The 25961-nt window shown below is 32.3% G+C and overlaps 3 protein-coding genes across 7 annotated transcripts; 2 read left to right on the top strand and 1 right to left on the bottom strand.

Annotated features, from left to right (window-relative positions):
* Window positions 1-251: 251 nt before the first annotated feature.
* On the bottom strand, window positions 252-4011 carry LOC106669958 (signal peptidase complex catalytic subunit SEC11A). Its single transcript, XM_014399884.2, has 5 exons — window positions 3732-4011; window positions 1028-1137; window positions 821-970; window positions 571-748; window positions 252-507 (listed from the first exon to the last, which is right to left on the bottom strand). Exons 1-5 carry the CDS (start codon window positions 3777-3779, stop codon window positions 457-459), a joined length of 537 nt encoding a protein of 178 aa, XP_014255370.1. The 5' UTR covers window positions 3780-4011; the 3' UTR covers window positions 252-456.
* A 2294-nt stretch (window positions 4012-6305) lies between these two features.
* On the top strand, window positions 6306-13954 carry LOC106669962. 2 transcript variants are annotated; one of them, XM_014399889.2, is made up of 3 exons: window positions 6306-6607; window positions 9701-9911; window positions 13198-13954. In XM_014399889.2, the coding sequence occupies exons 2-3, from the start codon at window positions 9708-9710 to the stop codon at window positions 13636-13638; spliced, it is 645 nt and encodes a 214-aa protein (XP_014255375.1). In that variant the 5' UTR covers window positions 6306-6607; window positions 9701-9707; the 3' UTR covers window positions 13639-13954. The 2 variants fall into 2 exon arrangements, with proteins under 2 accessions (XP_014255375.1, XP_014255374.1); XM_014399888.2 differs by having other exon boundaries at window positions 6309-6531.
* A 2014-nt stretch (window positions 13955-15968) lies between these two features.
* On the top strand, window positions 15969-25961 carry LOC106669949. Of its 4 annotated transcripts, none has more exons than XM_024227090.1 (5): window positions 15969-16082; window positions 18834-18940; window positions 23505-23606; window positions 23906-24010; window positions 25412-25961. In XM_024227090.1, exons 2-5 carry the CDS (start codon window positions 18866-18868, stop codon window positions 25493-25495), a joined length of 366 nt encoding a protein of 121 aa, XP_024082858.1. In that variant the 5' UTR covers window positions 15969-16082; window positions 18834-18865; the 3' UTR covers window positions 25496-25961. The 4 variants fall into 4 exon arrangements, with proteins under 4 accessions (XP_024082858.1, XP_014255350.1, XP_014255351.1 ...); XM_014399864.2 differs by lacking the exon at window positions 15969-16082 and adding an exon at window positions 18244-18344; XM_014399865.2 differs by lacking the exon at window positions 15969-16082 and adding an exon at window positions 18413-18627.

Here is a 25961-nt window from a genome sequence, read left to right as displayed (position 1 = left end):
TCTCATAGTCGTTTTGAAAATTTCTTCAACTGCTAGAAAGGTTTAACCAAATGCATGTCTTGTTCCATATAATAATTATAATTTGATAAAAAGTATTTGTCATATTACATTTTAAGGAACAATTATTATCATTAATTATAATGTACATTGAAACCATAACTTGCTTTGGTAAAGTATAAATAAAACAAAATTTAAAAAATCAAACTATTACAAAATTATTTTCAATTATCCGCCATTGCGCTCATGACTAAACACCGCTAAGTTGACTTGTTTAAAAAAAAATGAGTAGGGGGATAATGAAAACGTTTATACTTAAGTTTTTAAAAAATTTTATGTAATAAATCCTGTGAACTGATAATACTTTTGTACTCTGCTGATTATTCCACTTAAAAGTAAATTAAAGGCTGCTGGGTCCGATTGATTGGATATCCAAACTCCCAGATCATCTAGATTCCATCACTCCCTGTGAACTAGTACATAAATACCCAGACAAGCCAGGACAGCATACTGAAAATTAAAAAAAGTTATAGTTTTTTGTTGTTTTTGTCAACTTGATTTTGACTAATAAACCTTTATTTTTGGAAATTCATTCATGTATATTGTGACCATTCCCACATAAGGCAAAAAACCTCTTGCTCTCCCCACAACATCTTTTTTAGTTAGCCAGAACTGTCCTGGTGCGTACAATCCCCTATCATCAACACTGTTGTTATCCCCCTTTGTCAGGAATTTTACAGTTCCATTTTGTCTGAAAAATATTAACATGCAGATTGTAAAAAAACTGTCTTTTACCACATACACTTTTTATTTCGTTAATTACTTTTCGTGTAGTTTAAGCACCCTATGTACAATAGGTATATCTCTTCCCTCGACTTTAAAAACGACAATTTCGCCAACCCTGACAGGATCGTCTTGGTAGTTGGTGAGGAAAAGAAGATCACCTCTGTGAAAAGCAGGTTCCATACTCCCACTGAAATAGTAGATGATGAAATGATGAAGTTGAAATATGATTTACATGACTGATCACCTGAGAACTACGACAATTGGACTTTCGCTGCCCGTCACTACCATCAACCCTTTCCATATCATCAGGGCCGAAGAGACAATCATACCAAAACTCAGACATTGGTATAGAAACTGAAAAATTAAAGTATGTTAATAATCTGTTGATTAAATACAACAGACCTGTTTGAAAAACAAAATACGAATTGGATTATATTGATATTTTTATCTTGTTTGGAAATTATTTAAGCATTCCCAACTTGTCATAATCTTTACAATTTTTATTTATTTATTACACCTAAAAAGTTAAATATTAACTTAGTTATTAGTTACAATATTTCATTAGTACAGCATTCAAAATATAAATTTGACCTTACATTATTTATTTACTTATTTAATTATGATAATCTTTCTTAAGAGAAAAAATTATTCTTTAAATATTCTAAGGAAATTAAATCATAAAAATTATCACATGAAGAAAGTTCTGAAACTTTTAATGACCTTAAATTATCTGTAAAGATCATTTTGGTCTTATCCTTGCTGGATTGGTCTGTCTATAAAATGAACCACTCTAAACCCACCACTGAAGATGAACCCAGTGGGAAAAGGCAGACCGAAATGGTTGTAAACGGCCAAATTTCATGTTCACCGCCCTGCTGACAACCTGGAGAAATCTCACAATTGAAATACTGATTCCTTAAATATTTTATTGTTAGGATATTAACCATTTTTCCACAAAGAAGCTTTTGAAACATTTTCATTTAAAGAAATACTCTCTTATCAGGAAAAAATGTTCTACTCTTAAGAAAGTCAACTCTTAAGCTCGGAAAAGTTCTCGTTTGAGGAAAATTCTTAAAATTCGAAAAGTAAATCCATAATGACCACAATGGAAGTACTAAAGTATTCTCTTAAGGGAAAAAGTAAAGCATGAAACATTATCACTGTCTCTTGTGTAAAAGACCTGAAACATATTTTTATAATGGGGCTTTCTTTATGTGCTTGAGGGGACCTTACATTTCCCTTTTAAGAAATATAAGTTCTGTTAAGCTAGTATATATTACTAAAATTTTTATTATTATTATTAACTAATTAACTAGTTAATAACTATGAAAGTAATTTATTTATTTTATTTTTTTAAGTAAAACATCTGAAAAGAAACATTTTTTATAATGGGAATTTTTTATGTGCTTGAGGGGACCTTACATTTCTTTTTTAAGAAATATAAGTTCTGTTTAAGCTAGTACATATTATGATTATTATTATTAACTAATTAACTAGTTAATAACTACTAAAGTAATTTATTTTATTTTATTTTTTTTTTTTTAAGTAAAACATCTGAAAAGAAACATTTTTTATAATGTGAATTTTTTTATGTGCTTGGGGGACCTTACATTTTTTTAAAAAGAAATATAAGTTCTGTTTAAGCTAGTACATATTACTAAAAGTATTATTATTATTATTAACTAATTAACTAGTTAATAACTACTAAAGTAATTTATTTATTTTATTTTTTTAAGTAAAAAATCTGAAAAGAAACATTTTTTATAATGGGGATTTTTTATGTGCTTGAGGGACCTTACATTTTCCTTTAAAGAAATGTAAGTCCTGTTAAACTAAATAACTACCAAAGTAATTTATTTTATTTTATTTTTTTAAGTAAAACATCTGAAAAGAAGCATTTTTTATTTATAATAGGACTTTTTACATGCTTGAGGGGACTTTACATTTCCCTTTTAAGAAATATAAGTCCTGATAAACTAGGTACTAACTACCAAAGTAATTTATTTATTTCATTTATTTGCGAAAAAATGCCTGAAACATTTTTTTATAATGGCACTTTTTTATGTGCTTGAAGGGACTTTATATTTCTCATTTAAGAAATTTACGTCCTATTAAGCTAGTACATATTACTAAAAAGTTTGTTATTGTTATACTATTAATTAGTTTAAAAAATTAAAAAACAGAAAAATTAAGGGAAGTACTCTCATATGGGGAAAGCAAAAAATGAAACATTATTCCTGTAAGTCTAATGTGAGCAAAGACCTGAAATATTTTTTTATCATGGGGCCTGTTTTTACGTGCTTGAAGGGACTTTTCATTTCCAGTTTAAGAAATGTATGTTCTGTTAAGCTAGAATATTATTAAAAAGTTTGTTTTTAAAAAAATTATGCAGCTGCAACATGCTGGATGTTGGTCTGTGAATCAGAGAACAGGGTCATTTATTGAGTCATGAACTCAAACATGTTTCGGCATTGTACCATCTTCAGTGACAAACATAATAAAATTGACAACCTGTTAATTTTAATGTTCAACTTATGATGAAAAATAGCAGAAATTAGCTTTGAAAGAAATGCATTTTTTTTTTCAAAATATGAGGAAAAAATACACAATCTTGTTAATTGGTTCAATGAATGAAAAGTTCCATTCTTCTAGACACACATGCATGTATTATTAGTAGGTACATATATTAAGACTTTAGATTATATTACCATGGAAATAATTGTATTTAGGATTAACGTGTTTTATTATTTTTTTTCACCTAGAGCATGAAAGGCTGAAAACGTACTGAATAAAAAAATGGGCATCAGTTGGACCAAGCCTGTTTCAACTCCAGCCACCAAAGGACGTCCTGTCGCATGTGCCCATAAGACAGCACGAAACGTCAAACAGAATTGTCACGCAAAAGCACATAAAATCAACATAAAACGCTGTAGGACGTGTAAGCTTACCTGTCTCTTGTTCATACGCCAAAGTTCGTCCAACGCATCTTGAAACATGGTGACTAGAACTGTTGAAAAAGTGTCAACACCAAGCTTAAAAGTTGTACGGCCGAGTACCGAGGAAAGGGTTTCAAAGTAAGAGATATCAAGTCAAAAAGGGCAATATTTGAGCGGCGTGATCCACGTCAGAGCAATGTAAACTTCTCAACCTCTTGTAGGGTTGGAAGTTGAACTGTTGAAAGGACCTAAAGAATCGATTCTCTTGAATCGAGAATCGATCCCTTCAAAAAAGGGAATCGCATTGAAAGAATCGCTACTCCTGACATCTTTGGACAAACCGTCAATTTTGAAAGACCTGCTGCACTGAGTTTCTTTTATATTCTAATAATTTTCAGGCAATTCTACTGCTTAATTGGTTTCATTTTTGTCACTGGCAAAAGTCAAGTTTTTAAATTATCATCTTTAGTCATAAAAAAATTATCCCCTTTGGAGTTCCTCAAGGCTCACTTCTTGTTCCTTTCTTGTTCAAACAACTCTTTATAAACGATATTTCTTGTTTTACCCTTATCGATTTTTTATCATTTGCTGACCATCTCAAAATCTTCAAGTCTATAGAACCCACTGATGAGAAGAAGAATGATTCTCTACAAAATTATTTAACCAAATTTAAGCACTGATACCATAATGATTATTATTATTAATGGGATCCCGCTCGTGCCATTGACTTTTTTATCTCAACTAAAAGCCTTAATTAATTGTTGTGTGTATTTCTCAAAAACGCTTTCCAATCGCGTGATACGTACTTAGAATAAGGAAGCTTTAGAATTGTCATTGCCGGCAAGAAGGCCATCTAATGTTTGAGTGATACTTGCAGCTAATACTTTCAGCTCTGCCTCCAGATCTTCATCAACATTTTTGGTCCTCCGGGCCGGATACATACGACAATGTGCCTAAAGGTCATTCATAGAATTATCATTATTTTACTATTTGTATAAAACTAAATTTATTTCTAATATATGTACATGTAAGGAGGCTTAAAACCCTATTTGCACCCTTAAAATAAATAAATCACACGAAAAAACGTGAAGCGTTCCACATTTTTATTTCACCAGGGGAGCAATACTCTATGGTTAAAATGTTTAGGGAAATAATATAGGACACTCGGAAATTCTACATTTATTGAGTAAGGTCAACAACCAACTACTGGGTGTAAGCGATAAAAAGGTGAAAACACCTTTAGGGAAAAAGTACTTTCAGGTAGTTACTCCCTGTGACTATAACTATAGGTCTGATGATGACCATCGTAGCCTAGACTGCTTCACCGATGGCTCACTCATTAAGGATAAGGGAAGCAGTGCTGGAATACACATACCTAAATTAGGGATCAGCATCTCCTCTCCTCTTGGTAATAACACCTCGGTCTTTCAGGCAGAGGTCTGGGCCATCAATGTTTGCTGTAGAACACTTATGGATAACAAGATTAAGGGAAAAGATATTAAAATTTTTTCCGACAGTCAGGCCAGTCTAAAATCATTACAAAAAAAACTATCAACATCTAGACTGGTAGAGGAAACCGTTGAACTCATTAATAGGACTATCACCAGGTATGAGAATAGGGTAACCCTCATATGGATACCTGCTCATAAGGGGCACTATGGCAACGAGGAGGCGGACAGCCTGGCCAAGGAAGGATCAAATACTGCGTTTGTCGGGCCACAATTGGTATTACCCCACTCTTTAAGCACAGCGAAAGAGAGTATAAGTAGCTGGGGCATGAAACAATTCCTTAAGGAATGGAATATGTCCCCCGGATGCAGGCAATCGAAGGAGTTTCTGAAGGAAATCAAACCTAAAGAAGCGAAATGGTTACTCTCTAACTCTAGGAGGGGAATAAGGAGGCTGATAGGTATCCTAACGGGCCATTGCCCCTTGAGAAGACACCTCTTCATAATGGGTACTCTACCAGACCCCTTCTGCGAAACAAAAGAAGAAACGGCTCGACACTAGCTTGCAGAATGCGATAGGTATGCTAGGGAAAGATTTGATACTTTTGAAGGAGAGGACATAACCAAAACACTCCCCAGGATAAAATGGTCCACAATCCTGGGGTTTATGAATACGTCCAAAAGGTTTATGCAGGACTCGTGAGCCGACCAGGTCCCGGACCTTTTAGGGATGGGGTACGGGCCTACTCAGGCTTTTAACCCCTCCGGTCCTGGTCGCCCGCCCTGTGTAATATATATATGGTTAAAATGTTTGTGAATGTATAGAGGAAAACTGTACGATTCTTTGATGTAAATAAACATTATTATTATTATTCTCTTTCTGTTTTTTTTTCATAATGTGATTTCCTCCTTCCATTAAAATAATTAATATTTTAAAGAATACATTATTGTTTTGTATTTTTTATTATTATTTTACTATGCTTATAAAACTAAATTTATTTCTATTATATGTTAAAGCATTATTTGCACTTTTAAAATAAATAAATAAAACAGAATTTAAACAATTTAAGATTTAAAAAAATTAACATTATTCTGTAGATTTTGAATAAAAGATCCGGATCTCGCTCTACATCACTAGCAGTCTGGCAGGGCTGCGGTTCTTCGATTTCGGCTCCCACCGCTCAGCGCTCTCATGTTTTCAGACGCGAACTGACCCAGTTTGTTTATCAACAAAGAGATTTTAAATGCTAAATGGTTTTTTCAGTCGTCCGAAGAATTTTAGTCTTTAACACGGTTTTTCACGTCTGAAGTGGAGTAAAAAACCGCCGGCCTCAGAGCGCCCTTGGAAGTTCTCGAGAGTCCAAGTAAGAACCGTTTTCAAAAAAAGATCCGATTCTCAACTAGATCGGTTCATAGGATTTGCGAACTTCCCATATATCAGTATGTAACTATGTACTAAGTACCTGTCATAGTTTCATTTCCAAATATACCTTTCAATTACCAAACTGTTTTAAAATTATCCAGGCTTGTAGTCAGTGTGATCAATGTTGGCATAATATTCCTGTTTTTGTACTGATGTTATATTAGCTAAAAATTGATCAGTATTGACATTATAGCTATGTATGATCAACGACTTGAAATTCTGACTTTGTGAATGTTAGGCTGGCTTGATTTTATACCACAGGCATTATCTAGCTAGATGTTATTAAACAGATCAGTGATCAATTATGCCAGATTTGCAATTGTTTTTATTATAATGATCGATAATGATTATTCTAACTAGTTGTGTTACAATAATCTATGAAGACTACGCTACCTTGCTAATTATTGTAAAGAAAAAAATCACATTTTTCAGTTCTACAAAACTATAATTGCTGATTTAAAAGTTTAACAAATATGATCTATTCATAATTTTAAACCTATGGCATCGAGTACAATTAAAAATTGACTGATCAGTGATGTCAGTTATTCAAGTATTTTTATTATGATGATCAAATGTTGACAATTATTCTTGCTATGTATTATTGTTGGCCTGTGTTTATAAAATTCTTTCATTAAATTAATCCCTTTTGATTAATAAACAAGCGCTATGTAATTTCATATGAAAAAACAAATGGGCTTATTTTTTTGGTCAATTTACTAGAACGCACGTATTATTTTGAGTGAGTTTTTATAAAAGACATGGCCTTTTAATTTTAATTTTGGCCTGTTTAATTATAAAGCTAAGTCTGGCTCCAAAGATAATTTTTTCAAGTAGAATTTGTGGGCACTTTGATTTTAATTAAGGAGACCTAGTGATTTACTTTTTGTTTCAAACGGAATGCCTTTTTTTTCTTTTTAATTTTAAAACTATTTTTCATTCTAAAAAACAATTATACTGGAAAATTTAAAAATACACCAATTTATTCTAGAGATAGATAGAACCTAAATAGATCTACCATGGCACCTTATAAATTATAGCTATACCTAGTTTCTTATTTTGATTTGTTTGATGAATTGATGTTTTCTTTCATAACTATAATTTCAATTTATTGTGTAACGGATTGATCTTGTAAACTTTCTCCTTTTTTTTAATCTAGTTTCACAATAAATTAAAATTATCGAGTTGTGAAGGAAAATGTCAGCATCACCAGAACACAGAACAAATTAGCAAATTTTGAGGATGAATTTTTTTTTCACACATTTTCTTTTCAAAAAAAAAAAATTGATAGAAGAAACTCAAATATTCATTTTGTTCTGAAGAGAGTGAACTTTTCTTTCTGAACTTGATAATTTCAATTTATTGTTTCTAAAAAAATGATGATCAATTGAAATTATATATTAAATATTGAGTTCTAAAGGAAAACATCATCATTTAGAACATATTATGTAACTGATTACTATTGTTTAAAGTTAGGTATAAAATATCAGTACAAATTAAAATTTCATATTTTATTTTATTTTCTCCTCTTTTTTAAAACAATTTCAAAATAAATTTCATTTATTGTGTTCCGAAGTAAAACTTCAATGTCACCAGAAGAAATGGATGAATTTTTGAGAATGATTTTTTTCACGCCTTTTAAGTCTCCATTCTTAAAAAAGATACCAATAACTCAAAAATTTGTCGATCTGTTCTGGAGATATTAAACTTTTCTTTCTTAACTCAATAATTTCAATTTATTTATTTATTTTTTTTTTTTTGCTGGGGCTTCCGACGTCTAGGTCATTTCAGCACCCCACTAAGTCTATATTTTATATTCTATACCCGTTCAAACACAACATTCATACAAATAAATACATTTATACACTTAAATACATCCATACAGTTCACACATTCCGTTTGGTCGGTGGAGTACTTGATATTCCTCCACCGACCTACACTTAAACTAAACTAGATTGGGGTCGATGGGGTACTTTTATGAATATCCGCCATCGACCCCGAACACACACTCACCCGCTTTCATCGTTCGAGGGGCGATGATGACGTTATATTCACCCTCACCCCTCGCCATTCACGCTAATAAATACATGCACACAGACAAAAAAAAAAAAATTGAAATTTCAATTTATTGTGTAAATTACTGTTATAGTTTAAAGTTAGATTTTAAAAATCAACAGAGATTAGAGTTTCATATTTTGCCCATTACATTTTCAATTTTTTCCTTTCTTTAACCAGTTACAAAATAAATTGAAATTATCGAGTTCTGAAGGAAAACTTCAATATCACCAGAACAAATCGACAAATTTTTGCGGATGAATTTTTACATGCATTTAACATTCTTAAACAAATAATACCAGAAACTTAAAATTCATCGATTTGTTTTGGAGATATTGAAGTTTTCTTTCAGAACTCAATAATTTCAATTTACCTTCCAACTCCAATAAAAAAGAAGAAAATTGAAAAAATATGAAAATTTAATCTGTGCTGATTTGTTTAAATCTAACTTTACACAATAAAATCAGTTGCATGATAAACTGAATTTATTGAGCTCAGAAAGAAAACTTCAATATCTCCAAAACAAATCGATGAATTTTTGAGTTTCTGATATAATTTTTTTAAGAATGGAAAGGATTTTTAAAAGGGTGTGAAAAAAGCACATTATATTGAGAAAAAAAAGTTGATCATTAGGCCAACTTATTAAAATTCTATCTAATATCACCAGCAAATTCTATTTGAAAAATTACCTTTGGAATTGTACTTACTTTTATAATAAAATAGGCAACAAAAAGAGGCATGTCATTTATAAAAACTCATATAGAATGTTAGAGTACTGAATCCCATCTAAAACTGATTTGAAATTTATTGGTTTTCAACCAAATATTGCAACCATACTAGAGGAATACGCATACAAAATGAATTGAGTAACCATGAAATGGCTGTTTATATTTTCGTTAACCTTGTCAATTATTAATAATAATTTCAAAGGTATGATTAGGAGATATATTCCTTGACCGCTCGGTGTAGAAACTGAGTGTTAAAATTGGCCTTATCCTGATTTTTCATACAAAATCGTCTTTCAAACTGTACTGCAATTGACACCTGCATTTTTACAGGCCACGAATGAAAATGAAAAAAACAAGTTTTGTTTGGAACCACTTCACGACCGTTCAAAAAGGAAAATACATGTGCAATTACTGCAAATCAGTACTCTCAACTGCCAACGGTTCTACAGGCAACCTCAAGAGGCATCTGAGAGTGCGACACCCACATTTGAACGAATTTAATGAAAATTTCTCAGAGGCGCTCACTGAAGAAATGATTGAGGTATGTCTCAGCATTAAAACGATATGCAGTTTTGAAATATAATCTATAATTTGTTTCCCAAAATTTAATATTCGTGGGATTTTAGAAAAATCATTGGGATGTATTCATAGTATAGAATTGTATTTATTGTAGTAAACCACATGCTTTTAGTATTACAGTCAAAATCTTCACATAAAAATTTGTATACACACATAACATTAAAGTTCAAAAAGTAAATTCATAAAATTCATTGACAGACATATTAAAGACTTTTTTTGGGCAAACAATTTATCAACATCAACAATCATAGTAATTTATGTAATGTTCAAAAGAAGAAATCTTACAAGAGATGGCCAAATGTCTTTTTTTTCATTCAAAATAAAATTTTTAAAATGTAATTTTTAGTTTGAGCTATAATATAAACCTTATTGTAGATTAAAGCCTCATTAAGCTTCAGTAAAGCACAACTTTGTCTTTAAACACTTATGTAAATATCATTTTAGACTGAAAATATGGAAAAACATTGTATTGCAACTATGAGAGGTTAAAACCTAATTTAAAACTACTTTGGTGTTTTTTGTGTTCTTGGGTTAGTTGGCTGTTGGTAATATAAAATAGAGGGGGCCGCGGTAGCCGAGTGGTTAAGGCGTCAGACTCTCGGCTATTAGATCCCGCGGTCGTGGGATCAATCCCCACCGTCGCCTCTGGACTTTTTCTGACGCCTAAGGGGACCGGTGGCCGCAATTGAAAGAAATTGACACGGCACTCATCAATGGAAGGGACGGGATCGGATCNTATATATATATAAAATAGAACTTTGGGTTTTGGCAGTGCAGGGTCTGAACTCGGACTTATCCATTCATTCATCGAAGTTAGGATTTGGGAGCTGACTGCTAGGTCACTCACACTAATAAATACATCGACTCTCAATATATACAAAAAGGAAACACATGAAAAGATAACTGTCAAGCACTATACACAGTAAAATAGCCTTGCTTCCTCAAAAAATTGGAAGAGGGTTCCAGACTCATTGCTGAGCTCAAGGGCAATTCTCATATTGGTCGGTATTCCTACTCGCTTTTTTATGTAGCCAAGGAATGATTCCTTTGTTCACATCAAGTAACCTTTCCCTACATAGACGGGCTTTGGCCAAGAAGTATGGGCTTGTGTGTCAACCTGGTAAAGGCTATTCTATCGACCATGCTCTTGGTACATAGGTGCTTCTTTGCTGATTTGACCCGCTGACAATTGCCATTTCCTTTTGATCATATTTTTTATTGCATTTTTAGAGTCTGAGAGGCAGATCGCTATGGTTCTGGAGGTTTATTTTAGGTTAAATCTCTTGTAAAACATTGTTATTGACTTAAACTATGAAATAAACATCAATTTGGGGTAAAAATATCAATTTTGGTTAACCATCATATTTTAGCTCATTATTAGGCTAAACTATAACATAAAGCATTATTTTAGGCAAAAACGCTATATGAAATTTTTGGTCCTTAATTTATTACATTTGTGTTTAAAACACATGCCAACCCCCATTTAGATTAAAACGTCATGTAAAACATATTTAAGCTTTAGTGGTAAACAAGAATTTATGGAAATGCCATTTATTAGAGTTAGTTCTGATTGGAACATTAACCTTATGCAAGAATCATTTTAAGAAGGAACCTTACAAAACATAATGTGAATTAATATCAAGAAACACCCACCCCGGGTGTTGGCAGTCTAGGGTCAGACCTCGGTCTTGCCCATCCAGCTGCCGAGGTTGGGCTCCAAGGGGTTATGAACAGCTAGGTTAGTTCAGTCCACAACGCAGTCAGTACCTAAATTTATTCACAACTCTCACTCACCCTTAAATACATTCTATTTATTTACATACCATTCACTCAGTTAAGGTGGCGGGGGTGCTCGATATTGTTCCATCTCTTTTACACCTATTATATAACTAACCTAACTGAGGTTCAATTTTCCACCATTGGCTCTCTCACATTACACATTCACACTAATAAATACCCCACTCTCTACTAGAGATACAAAACTATCATTACTGTATACACTAAAATAACCCTGTTTCATTCAAGAATCAGAAGAGGGGCCCTAGATACTCACTGCCATGCTCAAGTTCAATTCTCACATCGGGTAGCATTCCTATATGCTCTCTATATGGAGCCAAAAAATTGCACCCTTCAATTAGGTGGGACACATCGAGCAACCCTGCATGCTGGATACATATATGGGTTTTGGCCCAAAAAATCTCCATTAACCTCGCATGGCCTATTCTTAATCTGGTGAAGATGACCATTTCTCTACGAATAAGGGTCACCTATTGTGCTCTTGATGCCCGAAAGTTTCTCTGCCGAACTTTCATTACTATCTATGAATGAAATATAATACAATTAATTGGTCAAGCGGACCACGAAATTAGTGAATTTAATGAAATATAATTTTGTTTTGATGATGACCAAACTACATATTTTTTTTTACTAATTATATAAAACATTTTATGCTAACATATTGTTTTCTTATATTTCGACCTCAACAGTTTAACTATGATTTTTCATTCTTGAAGGTGGGATAACAGGTCATTTCAAAAAAACCACAACCAGTTTTTATCCACAACATTTCGGATCCTTCCTCAGGTGAGTTAACACAATGGTTAAAACATGGTCGTCAGTCATTAATATTTTATAACAGTTTATTTTAAAAAAGAGCCAGTGTGGTACTTATTCAGAATGCGAACAAACCTGACTAGTCAGGTTCAAAATATTAAAACGTTTGTTCGTAGTCTGAATAAGTACCACACTGGCTCTTTTTTGAAATAAACTTTTATAAAATATTAATGACTGACGACCACTGTTTTAACCAGTGCATTAACTCACCTGAGGAAGGATTAAAATAAATCCGAAAAGTTGTGGATAAAAACTGGTTGTGGTTTTTTTGAAATGACCTACTATCTCACGTCCAAGAAGGAAAAATCATAAATTAACATATTGTGTAAAATATTTTTATATATTGTTAGATTTTAATAGAGCTTGAATTTTATACACATAATCCAACCATTCCGACCACACTTGACATAAAAGTTTAAAATTTTAATTGAATGATGATAATTAAATGATAAATGATCATTAAGTGATAATTTCATGATTAATTTAATTTTTAATTAAATTTTAATGTTACTTTAGTCAACTAGGACTAACTTATCTTTTATAGATTAAAAAAATATATCATTTAAAGATTAAAAAAATATTATTTATTTGATTTTAAAAAAATTTATACTTATCATTATTAATTAATTTTTTAGAAAGGAGCAGAAAAAAATGTCAATGCAAGGGATAATTCATCTATGATACCAACAACAACTATTTTGCCTTCTCATGAAGTTGAAAGTAATGATAGAAAACGAAAATGTTATGATAAACCTCAACAGATTAAATCTAGGGACCAGGTGGATAACACGTTCAGCGTAATGCACAATGCCAAGAATAACGCCAAGTATACGGACGATTTCACTCTTTACGGAAAGAACGTAACGAGCAGGATGCGTAACGCTTGCAAATCCCCACGTGCCATCGCCTCGGCCAAAAACCAAATTGACAATATACTCTTCAAGCTGGAAATGGGAGAATTTGATGATGCGTGTTCGGCTGAAAATGTTGGCAATTCTGGCAACTACCCTTTACTAACTGAATTTATCACCGTCCGAAGTGGGGAAGGTGAAAGCAATACACAAGATGTTAAATAATGCATTGAGTACATGGTCATAAACATTATTTTTCTCATGCACTCTGTTATATTGTACATTGTAGATAATTTTAAGCATCTAAGATCAAATATAAAACAACATTTTTGCTAATGTTAGTTTAAAAAAATTATCATCTATACATATAATTAACCATTATAACTTGTATACATAATAATGTCTGTAAAGTAATAAGTATTTGTTGAACATTTGTTTAAGTACTGATTTTTTATTTTTTACTTCATAAATAAAGTAGTCCTACACCTCAAAATGTGAACTTTTTCAATATTTTTCTTTTAATAAAGTAAACTTTGTATTATTTTTGTATGACCCTTTGCCTCAACCTTTCTCACTAGATACCACAAGAAAAGTGACACAAATCAAAAAATTCTAAAAAGTGGATTAATTAGTTGTTAAGTATTTGGGTGTGTGACGCTACAGGAAAAATGATACAAATGTATGTAGACTCTCAGGTGCTAGACTATGCGTCACTTTTGAATTGGCAGGAATGTACGGTCAGCGTTCACAAAAAGTAGCATATCTTAGTTCTGTGTTGAGCTATAAAACATCGGTGTATGAAATATCTGTAAAAATGACTTTTGCATCAAACCGATTCTAAATTTATTTACAACTAACAAGGGCCCTGATACGATCAATGATGGTAATGAAGTCTGTTTTCAAATACCCTTCTTTCGAAATTACTGTGGGGCAAAGTGTTGGATCTTCTCGTTGCACTTTGATAACGGGTAATGAGAAGAAAAGTATGACCTATAATGCTGATAGTTCTGGCTCTTCAGATTTCACTCACAAATCTGGGAAGCATGAATGCTCAGCTTCAAAGTTGCTGGTCAAAAAGTTACAGAAAATCAAAATATTGTCAATACTGAATTAACATAATTATATTTTGTTTCGAAAAAAGATTGCATGTACTTAATTGAATCTAACAGCATTTCTAGTTCATATGCTGCTTTTTTCTCTACATTGTAATAGCAAAATAGTACTAATTTAGAATTATTTTAGTTTTCGATGTTAGAAGTATCGACCATTTTTTCACTCATGAACACTAGATTAAGGTATGGTTTGAAGAAAAAAGCAAATTCAATTGTTACTGCCAAGTTTTTGACCTATTTTAAGGTCATCATCAGGGCTTATATTAATTTCACATTACAGAAAACACCTGCCATTAATATTTATATTAATTGAAATAATTAATACAGTCAATTAGACCGCTAAACATAAATGGATTGATTTATAATAATTGTAAATTGTTATTTATCGTAAAAGGATTTTATTTGGAAATTGTATATACTTGTAATTTCATTGTTTATCGGCATTTATGTTGTTTGTCCATCTTACAATAAAAAAATAAATCCCAAGATGAATCCGGGTAGGCAGCTTTGAACTAAATTCAAAAAAATAAAAATTCTACGGTTGACACATGGGCACCTGCTTTTGGGCCAAAGCCCGCGCAGGTGCCCCTTATGCAGAGAAAGGTTGCTCGATGTGTCCCACATAATAGAGGCGTGTCATGCCTTGGCTCCATACAGAGAGCGTGTAGGCATGCCGCCGGTAGCGAGTTTCAGTCCCCTGTTCCGCTTTTTAGGGGAAATTGGTTTTTTTTATTATATATAGTATGTCTTATGTGTTATGTGCATATATGTTTTGTCTGTGTGCATGTATTTATTAGCGTGAATGGCGAGGGGTGAGGGTGAATATAACGTCATCATCGCCCCTCGAACGATGAAAGCGGGTGAGTGTGTGTTCGGGGTCGATGGCGGAATATTCATAAAAGTACCCCATCGACCCCAATCTAGTTTAGTTTAAGTGTAGGTCGGTGGAGGAATATCAAGTACTCCACCGACCAAACGGAATGTGTATAAATGTATTTATTTGTATGAATGTTGTGTTTGAACGGGTATAGAATATAAAATATAGACTTAGTGGGGGGCTGAAATGACCTAGATGTCGGAAGCCCCAGCAAAAAATAAAAAATAAAAAAAAATAAAAATTCTATAAGTAAAACTATCTTTTCCAAAAAATGATTTGCCATACATATTACCTCCAATAATTTCTATCAAGATCATTTATGTCTTTCAAATCAAATCTTGAGTCACCTTTACTAAAAAATTTTCTTAAAAAAACTCATTTAGTATATTTTAATTAGAATTTTATTGTGAAATTTGTTTAGCACACCTGTCATTAATATTTATGTCACATTCCAATTTCTTTCATAGTGACAATGTTGTGATTTAGATTTCATGATTAGGCCTAGACTGAAAATACAGGAGGATCTCGACAATGAGGATAGAGACAGTACAGTCTAGAAGTGAACGAGTCTATTCAGTGTAAATGAAAGACAAAAAGAAGTGTGCGATCTTCAAAAGAATTTAAAGTGTTGATTTCCCTAAAATAGAGTGTTTCGGTCAAGAGCAGATTGTCTTTAAACAGTGAGTACCCATCCACCCTTGTTCCAAATGGTTTACATGAAATTACTGTTTATTTAAATTTGAAAAGTTTTAATTGTTTGTTTAAAATTTAAAAAGGAAATTAATTGATTTTAATTGTTATTTTCTTGTGTAATTAATAAATTGTTTTCAAACTTGAATTACATTTTATTATAAAAAGGCACCTGATCAGTTGTATTCAGGTTCCATCAAGACTTCAGGTGACATCATATACTTGTAATTTGATTGTTTATCATAAATAAATCCCAAGATGAATCCGGGGTAGGCAGCATTGAAATAAATTTAAAAAAATAAAAATTCTATAAGTAAAACTATCTTTTCCAAAAAAAGATTTGCCGTACATACTCTCTCCAATAATTTCTATCAAGATCATTTATGTCTTTCAAATGAAATCTTGAGTCACCTTTAGTAAAAATTCTCTCTTAAAAAAAAAAAAAATCTATCGTAAAAGGATTTTATTTGGTAATTGTATATATTTGTAATTTTATTGTTTATCTGCATTTATGCCATTTGTCCATCTAACATAAAAATATGATTTACCAAAACCAAAAAATGATTTACCATACACTCTATCTCCAATAATTTCTATCAAGATCATTTATATTTTTCAAATCGAATCTTGAGACACCTTTAATAAAAAATAATCTTTTTTTAAAATTCATTTAGTATATTTTAATTAGAATTCTATTGTGAAAGTAAATAATGTTTATATTAATTGTATATTGTTACTTATCGTAAAAGGATTTTATTTGGAAATCGTATATACTGGTAATTTGATTGTTAATCGGCATTTATGTTGTTTGTCAATCTAACAATAAAAATATAAAAAAAAGCCCCGAGATGAATCCGAGTGGGCAGCTTTTTTAAATAAATTTAAAAAAATAAAAATTCTATGAGTAAAACTATCTTAATAGAAATGATGAATGGTGGAGTGAGTGCAGTGTCCAATCTTTTAAAAAGGATTAAAACTGTCTTTTCCAAAAAATGATTTACCATACATCCTACCTCAACTAATTCCTATCAAGATCATTTATGTCTTTCAAATCGAATCTTGGTCACCTATAATAAAAAATTATATTTTTTTAAAATTCATTTAATTAGAATTTTATTGTGCAATTTGTTTAGCACACCTAAGTAAGTAATATTTATATTAATTTTAAATTAATAATTAACAGTAATTGTAAATACTAAAAAAAAGGATTTTATTTGGAAATTGTGTATACTTGTAACTTGATCGTTTATCGGCATTTACTCCATTTGTCCATCTAACAATAAAAAAATAAAAAAAGTCCCAAGATGAATCTGGGTAGGCAGCTTTGAATAAATTTCAAAAAATAAAAATTCTAAAAGTAAAACTATCTTTTCCAAAAAATGATTTACCGTACATCCTACCTCAAATAATTTCTATCAAGATCATTTATGTCTTTTAAATCGAATTTTGAGTCACCTTTAGTAAAAAATTCTCTCTTTAAAAAAAGTCATTTAGTATATTTTAATTATAATTTTATTGTGAAATTTGTTTAGCACACCTGTCATTAATATTTATGTTAATTGAAATAATTAATATGGTCAATTAGACCACTAAACATAAATGGATTGATTTATATTAATTGAAAAATTGTTATTTATCCTAAAATGAATTTCTTTGGAAATTGTATATACATGTCATTTGATTGTTTATCTGCATTTATGCCATTTGTCCATCTAACATAAAAATATGATTTACCAAAACCAAAAAATGATTTACCGTACACCCTACCTCCAATAATTTCTAGGGTAGGCAGCTTTGAAATAATTAAAAGAAAATTCTATGAGTAAAACTATCTTTTCCAAAAAATGATTTGCCATACTTCCTACCTCAAATAATTTCTATCAAGATCATTTATGTCTTTCAAATCGAATCTTGAGTCACCTTTAATAAAAAATTCATTTAGAATATTTTAATTAGAATTTTGTTGTGAAATTTGTTTAGCACACCTAAGTACGTAATATTTATATTAATTGTAAATTGTTACTTATCCTAAAAGGATTTTATTTGGAAATAGTGTATACTTGTAATTTGATTGTTTCATAATATTTTGTTTGTTTATCGGTATTTACGCCGTTGGTCCATCTAACAATAAAAATATAAAAATAAGTTCCAAGGTGAATCCTGGTATTGTTTTGCGGCGGGTACGATATGACACAGTTTGATGGGAGCGGTACCGTTCTTCTCTCTTGATTCGATCCTCTCTGTGCCACTGGGTAAAACCGAAAACGTCTGATTATAGTTCGCTAACTTTATGCTATTATGTTTTATTTTTGCATGCATGCGCATTTTGCAGCTATTTCCCCCAGTCCGCCCACTGGCCAATTGCGTTTCACCTCCCAAATAGCGGCAAAGTGCGCATGAGATGAGCATTGAGCAGTGATATTTTATGCACATTGACCACATGGGCACGTAAGAGCACCTGTTTGCAACTTGACATTTTCCTTTACGCGATGACGAGATGTTATTTCAGTCCTATTGAAAGCCTTCTACCTTTTAGTAATTTCTTTTATTAACAACCATAATTTTTTTAGTATCAGTTTATCAACTATGAACAAGCCCTTAAAGAACAGACCTTAAATATTCATTTGAGAGTCAGTTTAAATTAAAAAAAAACCTTTCTTTGCCCCCCCCCCCCCTAGAGTTCTAAATTTAAGTATAAAAAACTGAATACATTGTTTTTCATAGTTTTTATATTTGTTTAGAATATACAAGCAGAAGCCGACAAAACGATAAAATGGAAATGAAAAATCCTTTGTCCATCTACGAGAGTATGATGATATGGAAAATAAAGCAGGATTACAGATATAAGGTAAGATCCAGACCAACGATTAAGACAATACCACAATCCATTTAATCTAAGAACTTTTCGTGCCTTGCTTCGACTAAAATTTTTTTAGACAAACAAATCCCTTAATTTCCCTCCGTACTTGTGAGAATTGATAACTTGTAAACAGAGCGTGCGAGCTCTTTTGCAGTAGATACCCTTGTCACAAGAGACTGTTTAACCACAGCTAGATATTTGTTTCCTGTCTTGCTCGGTGTCCTGAAAAGGATGTGAGGATCTTTCAAGTCTGTAGCCTGAAGGCCTGGTCCCCTGTGCAAGCACGGGATCGTTTCTCAAGAAGGGAGGTGATGCGCTTCCACCTACAGCGTGTTGTGCAATACCGTAGGTTTTCATGTAGAGCCTTTAGAAAGGCTCTGACCCCTCTTGGCCATTCTGCATGAATGGTCGCAGAAGCTCCTGACCTAGAGAAGGCAGCTCTATTGAAACCCCTAGTGTAGGCACTTGCGACAGTTGGGGCTCCAGTTTTCGATTTAAGTGGAATACTAACCACCACCTAGAGAATAACCTCTCTAGACTACCCTCCAGGAGTCTCACCACATACCACTACGAATCCAAACTCATAAGCAGTGGGCTCGAGATCTTCTTGTGCCTATAGTTCAGTAATTCTCGCATGATGTCCACGAAATGTGACTGATCGCACACCTGACAGTCAATTGTAGCAAGTATCTTGACAGTCTCGCCAAACTGTCTACAGGTTTACATAGCTAGACATTTAACTAATGAACTACAACTCTATTGATCAATATTCCATATTCGCACAATCTCTTATGATTGAAGACCTCCCATGGGCAGCTGTAAAGAAAATTCTTAAATATAAACACTCTTCACACCCCCTACAATGTGCAGCTGAATAGGGTTGCCATGTTGCGGTGTCACTGGTTTAAAACCTTGGACCCTGTCGTCCCGTTTGGCCTTCTGCCCCTGTAAACAAATAATCAACGCTGGGCATAAAACCAATTTTGAGAGAATATTTTCGTTGATAGCTCAGTGGAAGAAAGAACGCAATAGGCTTCAAATAGAAACAGTCGAAAGCATTATTTAATGCAAGTTAAATTATAAAATGACATGTTCGGAATTTCACAAGTATGCTAGCTGTTTGTACAATTTTTTGATTTTTAGTGATATGTATACCTATCCTACCTGTATCCATATGTGTATCTATTTTTCTATCTCAATAAATGTCCTGGTCAATACCTGAACTATTATGGCAATCCTAATCTTGGGCCACATATGATGAAAAAAAGGTCCAAAAAGGTCATCCTAAACTTGACCATCCTAAACCATTTACTTTAACAATAATCCTATCTCGAATATGAATTATGTATAATATCTCGGACTTTACATAGAAAACGACTGATGCTGTGTATGTGCATATCTTATGTATATATTTATTAAATTATCTTTTTATTCAAAATTGTATTTAAAGACTTAACAGTCACCTCCGGAATGTTATGATTGATTCTGAGATTTTAGTGAAACATCAAACCTTAAACTTTTATTTGAAGTAGTATGTATCCAAATTATACACAGGGTGTCTACTTTAGTTGCTAGAAAAACACATCCATGTTCTAGGTTGCTACGGATATGGAATCATCGATTTTAATGAAACTTTTTGGTGATACTAGGCTAAAAAATATTTGACACAAATACTAGTGTTTTTGCAAGTGGGTCCTAGGGGACTAGAAAAAAATTAATTTAAGTACTTTTTTAAATATGGTTTTCTGTCTTTCTAAAGCATGAATTACAAAGTTATATCAGTAGATTTTTTTTTTTTCATAGGATTGAATTTAATAAGATGAGAAGCCAAAAAGTACTATTTAAAAAAAGAAATTCTGTTTAATTTTAAACATACATTAAGACCCTCAGATACAAATTTTATAGCAGTAAAAATTGTGATTTTTGGGCTGGATTAGCAGGGAGCAACTTTTGTTTCTTTAAAATCCAGGATTCTTTTTAAAAATCATAACTCGTCCGGATTTTCTTCAAATTCAACATCATCACAAGGGTTGATGGTGGTTGTAGTCGGTGAGTCGGTGAATACATGTTGACCTGGCTCTGGGTTACTTATTGGGTTCGTCTATGTCTGGTTTTTCTATATTACTCAAAGCATTTCAGCATTGCGCCATCTTTATTGTCTATTTTTACATATGAATCCCTAGAGATTAACAATGAAGTAATATACTTCAACAGACTGAACAATTGACAATATTTTAATAATAACCTGCTATGGCTCCCTACAGAGAGCGTGTAGGCATGCCATCCAATCTGAAAATGGTACTCGAGCACTGCAGTTGGTTTCTGGATCCCCTGTTCCGCTTTTTAGGGGAAATTGGGGTTTTTTATTGAACATAATATGTCTTATGTGTTGCGTCTATATGTTTTGTCTAAGTGCATGTATTTATTAGCGTGAATGGCGAGGGGGAGGGTGAAATATAACGTCATCATCGCCCCTCGAATGTTGAGAGTGAAGGAGTGTGTTCGGGGTCGATGGCGGAATATTTATAAAAGTACTATCTAGATTAGTTTGAGTATAGGTCGGTGGAGGAATATGAAGTACGCCACCGACCAAACGGCATGAGTGTACTGTATGGATGTATTTATGTGCATGAATGTAGTGTTTGAAATGGTAAATAGAATATAGACTTAGTTGGGGGCTGAAATGACCTAGATGTCGGAAGCCCGTAAAAAAAAAAAAAAAAACCTGCTAGAATGGCAAGTCTTATTCCAAGTTTAAAGAACATAAAAACTAGCTAGCATGAATGACAAGTATCATTTTAGTAACTACCTGCTACTTACTAATTAGCATACAACAAACCCCGGTAGCCGAGTGGTTAGCATGAGAGACTCTCACGCCGCGGTCGTGGGTTCGATTCCCACCATCGCCCATGGCCCTTTTTTCCCGATAACCCCCAATTTGAACAACTTATATAAAAATTCGTCATGGCTAATATGCAAAGCTCATAAGGCCAATAAAAATATAAAAAAACATACAACAAGTCTAATATTAATTACAAACCGCTAGAATGACAAATTACAGTCCAAGTTTCAAAGTCAAGCTTCAAAAAAAGTTTCTTTAAATTGGCAATCCCACCTCCTTAGATTCCTCTTACTACTGCAAATTTTAAAGAAGAAATACTTACAATTGAACATTCCATATTGATCCAGTACATGGTAAAATTATAAACAAGACATTATCAGCGTAATTGCTATTAAAAGTTTGATTCGCTTGCCGGATACAGAACGTTTGTGGGAATTATTCAGAAATCGTGAGATGTGGTCTGGAGGCATAGGTTTCAGAAAAACATTTTCTTTATCGTGCCAACGTTTCGATCTTTATTGAGATCATCTTCAGAGCCTGGGATTTACAAAGATTGTTTAAATTTAACAAAAACATGTAGGATGTGGAAAAAAGTGAATTTATACATCCTACATGTTTTTGTTAAATTTAAACGTATGTAAATCCCAGGCCCTGAAGATGATCTCAATAAAGATCGAAACGTTGGCACGATAAAGAAAATGTTTTTCTGAAACGTACGTAACACCAGACCGCATCTCACGATTTCTGAATAATAATCGACTAGTCACTAATCACTACATGTTTGTGGGAATGTGGCAAAAACCTTGTTTAAATTTTCTTGTGGAGTGGAAGGTATCGTAAGGTACTATGCTTTTAGGCATGATCTTTAAAGGCTTTAAATGTAAATACGTCGATGCATTATATTTTATAATAGTTGACATTTGTTTATTGCAATGAAATGATGTTTTTATATTATTTATGAAGTCACAAGACTTTATACACATTTGGTTCTTGGATATAGTATCTGAGACATATATTTTTCAGTTAATGTATTACTACATAATTCAACAAAAATGTTGAACATTGCAAGAAGAAAAAACAGCATTGTAGAGTTTATCAGATCAGATGACGAATTTTCTCACTGCAGGCAAGAATTTATCAACCAAAAATAATTAATTATTAACCATTTGTTAAAAATAAGTTTATAATTTTTTGAAAAAAGAGTATTTTTTGGTATTTACTTGGATATGAATATTTTCTGAATATATGGAGCCAAAAAGCTTAGCAAATAGCTTGTGGGATGGATCCCACAGCGGTTACAGATGAATGCTGTTCTTCACTTAAGCTTTGTCCTTCTTCAACTGGATTGTTGATTATACATCTTTCACTTAGGTGACTTTTCCAGCTAATATACAAAAAATTAAGACGACCCAAGCAAGGGTTGCTTCATTTTTGTCTTTTCATTGTAAAGAACTTGCCCTATATCAATTTTAACGATAATTTCTCCACTTATTGTTTTTTTTATTTAGTGGGTTGCTGAATAGGAGCGAAAATTTTTAAATGAACATTGGCTACGAGAGGCAGGCACACGAAACTTTTGTACTCCAACATCTTACACTTTGACCCTGTCAAGTGTAGTTAAACAATCACTCTCAGAAACATAGCTCAAATTTTGCACTGTTGACATCGTTTGGTTTTGTTTTTTGTTTTGATAAGAATTTATTGACCTAGACAAGAGATGGATTCTATTGGCCTTTTGGAAGACCAGGAGGAGGAGCGGCTAACTCTGGCAACTTCAGGAAGCAGAAAGTTCCAACAATATACAGAGAACCTGTAAGTAGTACATGAACCGCATGAATTACAAAATGGAACGTATGAGTACAAGTTTGAAACACGTCTTTAGTGTGATAATGAGGTGTTATTTTAGTTCTATTGAAAGGCTGCTAACTTTTAGTAATTAAGTAACAACCAGAATATTTTATTATTAAACTATCAACTATGAACAGGTTCAAGACAGTAAAGATTCTTTTCAGAGTCAGTTAAAAAAAAAAAAAAAAACCCCTTATTTTTACATCCAATTTATATCCAAAAAACTGAAAACTTTGTCTTCCATAGTTTTTAAAATTGTTTAGAACATTATACAACTGGATGCCGATGAGACAATAAATTGGAAACATCCACTGTCTGTCCACGAAGGTATGGTGACATGGCAAAGAAACCAGGAAGACAAATATCAGGTAAAATCCAGACGATTAAGACAATACCACAATCCAGTCATTTAATGTAAGAACTTTTTGTGCCTCGCTCCAACAAACTATACCATGTTTTTATTAGACAAATGGCACAAAACAATGGAATAAACATCTTTTTATTCAAAATTGTATTTACTGACTTAACGATCAGTCACCTCTGGAATGTTCTGATTGATTCTGATATTTCATTGAAACATCGAACCTTAAACATTTATTTAAAGTAGTATGTATACACATTATATACAGGGTGTCTATTTTAGTTGCTAGAAAAACATATATGTTTTAGGATACTATGGATATGGGATCATTGATTTTAATGAAACTTTTTTGTGATACTAGGCCGAAAAATGTTAAAGAAGAAATGCTTACACTTGAACATTTCCCTATTTTTCTGCTTGAAAATAGGTCTTTTGGTCAACCATGTCTACGAACCGTGCAAAAATGATCATTAGTGTAACTGTTATTAAACTTTCATAGGAAGGTGAAAAAAAACCTCATTTTTTCTCAAACAAAAACCTCATTTCTTGTTGAGTGAAAGATATCATAAGGTACTATTCATTTAAGCAAGATCATTAAGGCTTTAAGCAAAATAATTCAAAGCATTATATTTTGTGGTACTTGACATTTGTAAGTGTTTATTGCAATGAAATTATGTTTTTATATTATTTGTGAAATCACACGACCTTATATTTCAGGTAGCATGTTTGGTTCTTGGATGTAGTACTCAGACATATATTTTTCAGTTAATATTTTAAATCAAAATGTTGATCATTGCATGAAGAAAAAACATCATTGCAGAATTTATCTGATGGGAAAACAAAATTTCTCTGATGACAAGAATTTATCAACAAAAAATAATTTGCTAAAAAATTGAGTCTTTTCTAATATTTACATTGGGATACGCATACTTTCTGTATACGAAGCCGAAAAGCTTAGCAGTAGATGCTTGCGGGCTGGATCACAAAGAAGTTAATAGATATGTGCTGTTCTTCACTTATATTTTTCAATGTCCTCATCGACTAGATTGTTGATTACACAATTCATCTCTCATTTGGGTGACTTTTCCAGCTTAATTTATAATAAATGAAGACGTCCCCAAAGAGGGTTGTCTCGTTTTGCCCTTTTGTTTTCAGAACTTAACCTACCCATCAATCGTATTGACAATTTCTCCACATTTTGTTTATTTTTAATACTGGGGGTGAAATACACTGAATAGGGGCGAAAAGTTTTAAATTTACATCAGTTACAAGAGACAGGTACGTGAAAGTTTTGTACTCCATTATCTTACACCTTGACCCTGACCAATGTAGTTAAACTATCATCACTGTCAGAAACAAAACTCATTTTTTGCACTTGACTTTGTTTTGATTGAGTTTATTGGTCTAGACAATGGACGGATTCTACTGGCCTTTTGGAAATCCAGGAGGAGGAGCGGCTAACTCGGACAACTTCAGGAAGCAGAAAGTTTAAAATATAAATAATAGTAACTAATATATCTTGAATAATTATTGTTAATATAAAAGTTGCTAGGTTTACTGTCTGATTTCTAATCAAACATTAACAAGAATTTCCAGTATAATTTTAACAGCAATTAACCTGGAAGTATTATAATAAAAATTGTAGGGGCAAAAATATTTGTATAGTCTTTTCTCCATTGAGAATTAAAGTTCTGACATGTTCCAGCGTTTCATCAATTGCATTGAATTGTCCCCTTGCACTAGAATTTGTTTTTTGTAACATTTGACCTGGCAAGAAACCCTCAGTCAAATATAAATGAAAACAATGGTAAGTCAACCAATTATATGAAAATTTCATTCAGAATTTGATTCAAAATTTTCCAAATGGATATGTCAGTTACTGTAGCTAAATTTTGTTTTGGAGGCTGATCATTTTTGTAATAAACCAAATACAAATAAAATAATTCTAATAAACACAA

The sequence above is a fragment of the Cimex lectularius genome, unplaced genomic scaffold (genome assembly GCF_000648675.2).
Source record: "Cimex lectularius strain Harlan isolate CLEC.00 unplaced genomic scaffold, Clec_2.1 scaffold146, whole genome shotgun sequence".
Lineage (NCBI taxonomy): Eukaryota > Metazoa > Arthropoda > Insecta > Hemiptera > Cimicidae > Cimex > Cimex lectularius.
This window is presented reverse-complemented; position numbering and strand designations above follow the sequence as displayed.

What these genes read in the sequence shown, in the direction of transcription:
- LOC106669958 (XM_014399884.2), bottom strand. Translation starts at nt 3,779, where the DNA reads ATGTTTCAAGATGCGTTGGACGAACTTTGGCGTATGAACAAGAGACAG. An exon ending in GTGCTTAAACTACACGAAAA is followed by an intron (nt 749 to 820) that starts GTAATTAACGAA and finishes AATATTTTTCAG; the next exon opens with ACAAAATGGAACTGTAAAAT. An exon ending in ATGAATTTCCAAAAATAAAG is followed by an intron (nt 508 to 570) that starts GTTTATTAGTCA and finishes TTTAATTTTCAG; the next exon opens with TATGCTGTCCTGGCTTGTCT.
- LOC106669949 (XM_014399864.2), top strand. Translation starts at nt 18,293, where the DNA reads ATGGGAGCGGTACCGTTCTTCTCTCTTGATTCGATCCTCTCTGTGCCA. An exon ending in GATCCTCTCTGTGCCACTGG is followed by an intron (nt 18,345 to 18,833) that starts GTAAAACCGAAA and finishes ATATTTGTTTAG; the next exon opens with AATATACAAGCAGAAGCCGA. An exon ending in ACCAGGAAGACAAATATCAG is followed by an intron (nt 24,011 to 25,411) that starts GTAAAATCCAGA and finishes TTATTGGTCTAG; the next exon opens with ACAATGGACGGATTCTACTG.
- LOC106669962 (XM_014399889.2), top strand. Translation starts at nt 9,708, where the DNA reads ATGAAAATGAAAAAAACAAGTTTTGTTTGGAACCACTTCACGACCGTT. An exon ending in TCACTGAAGAAATGATTGAG is followed by an intron (nt 9,912 to 13,197) that starts GTATGTCTCAGC and finishes TTAATTTTTTAG; the next exon opens with AAAGGAGCAGAAAAAAATGT.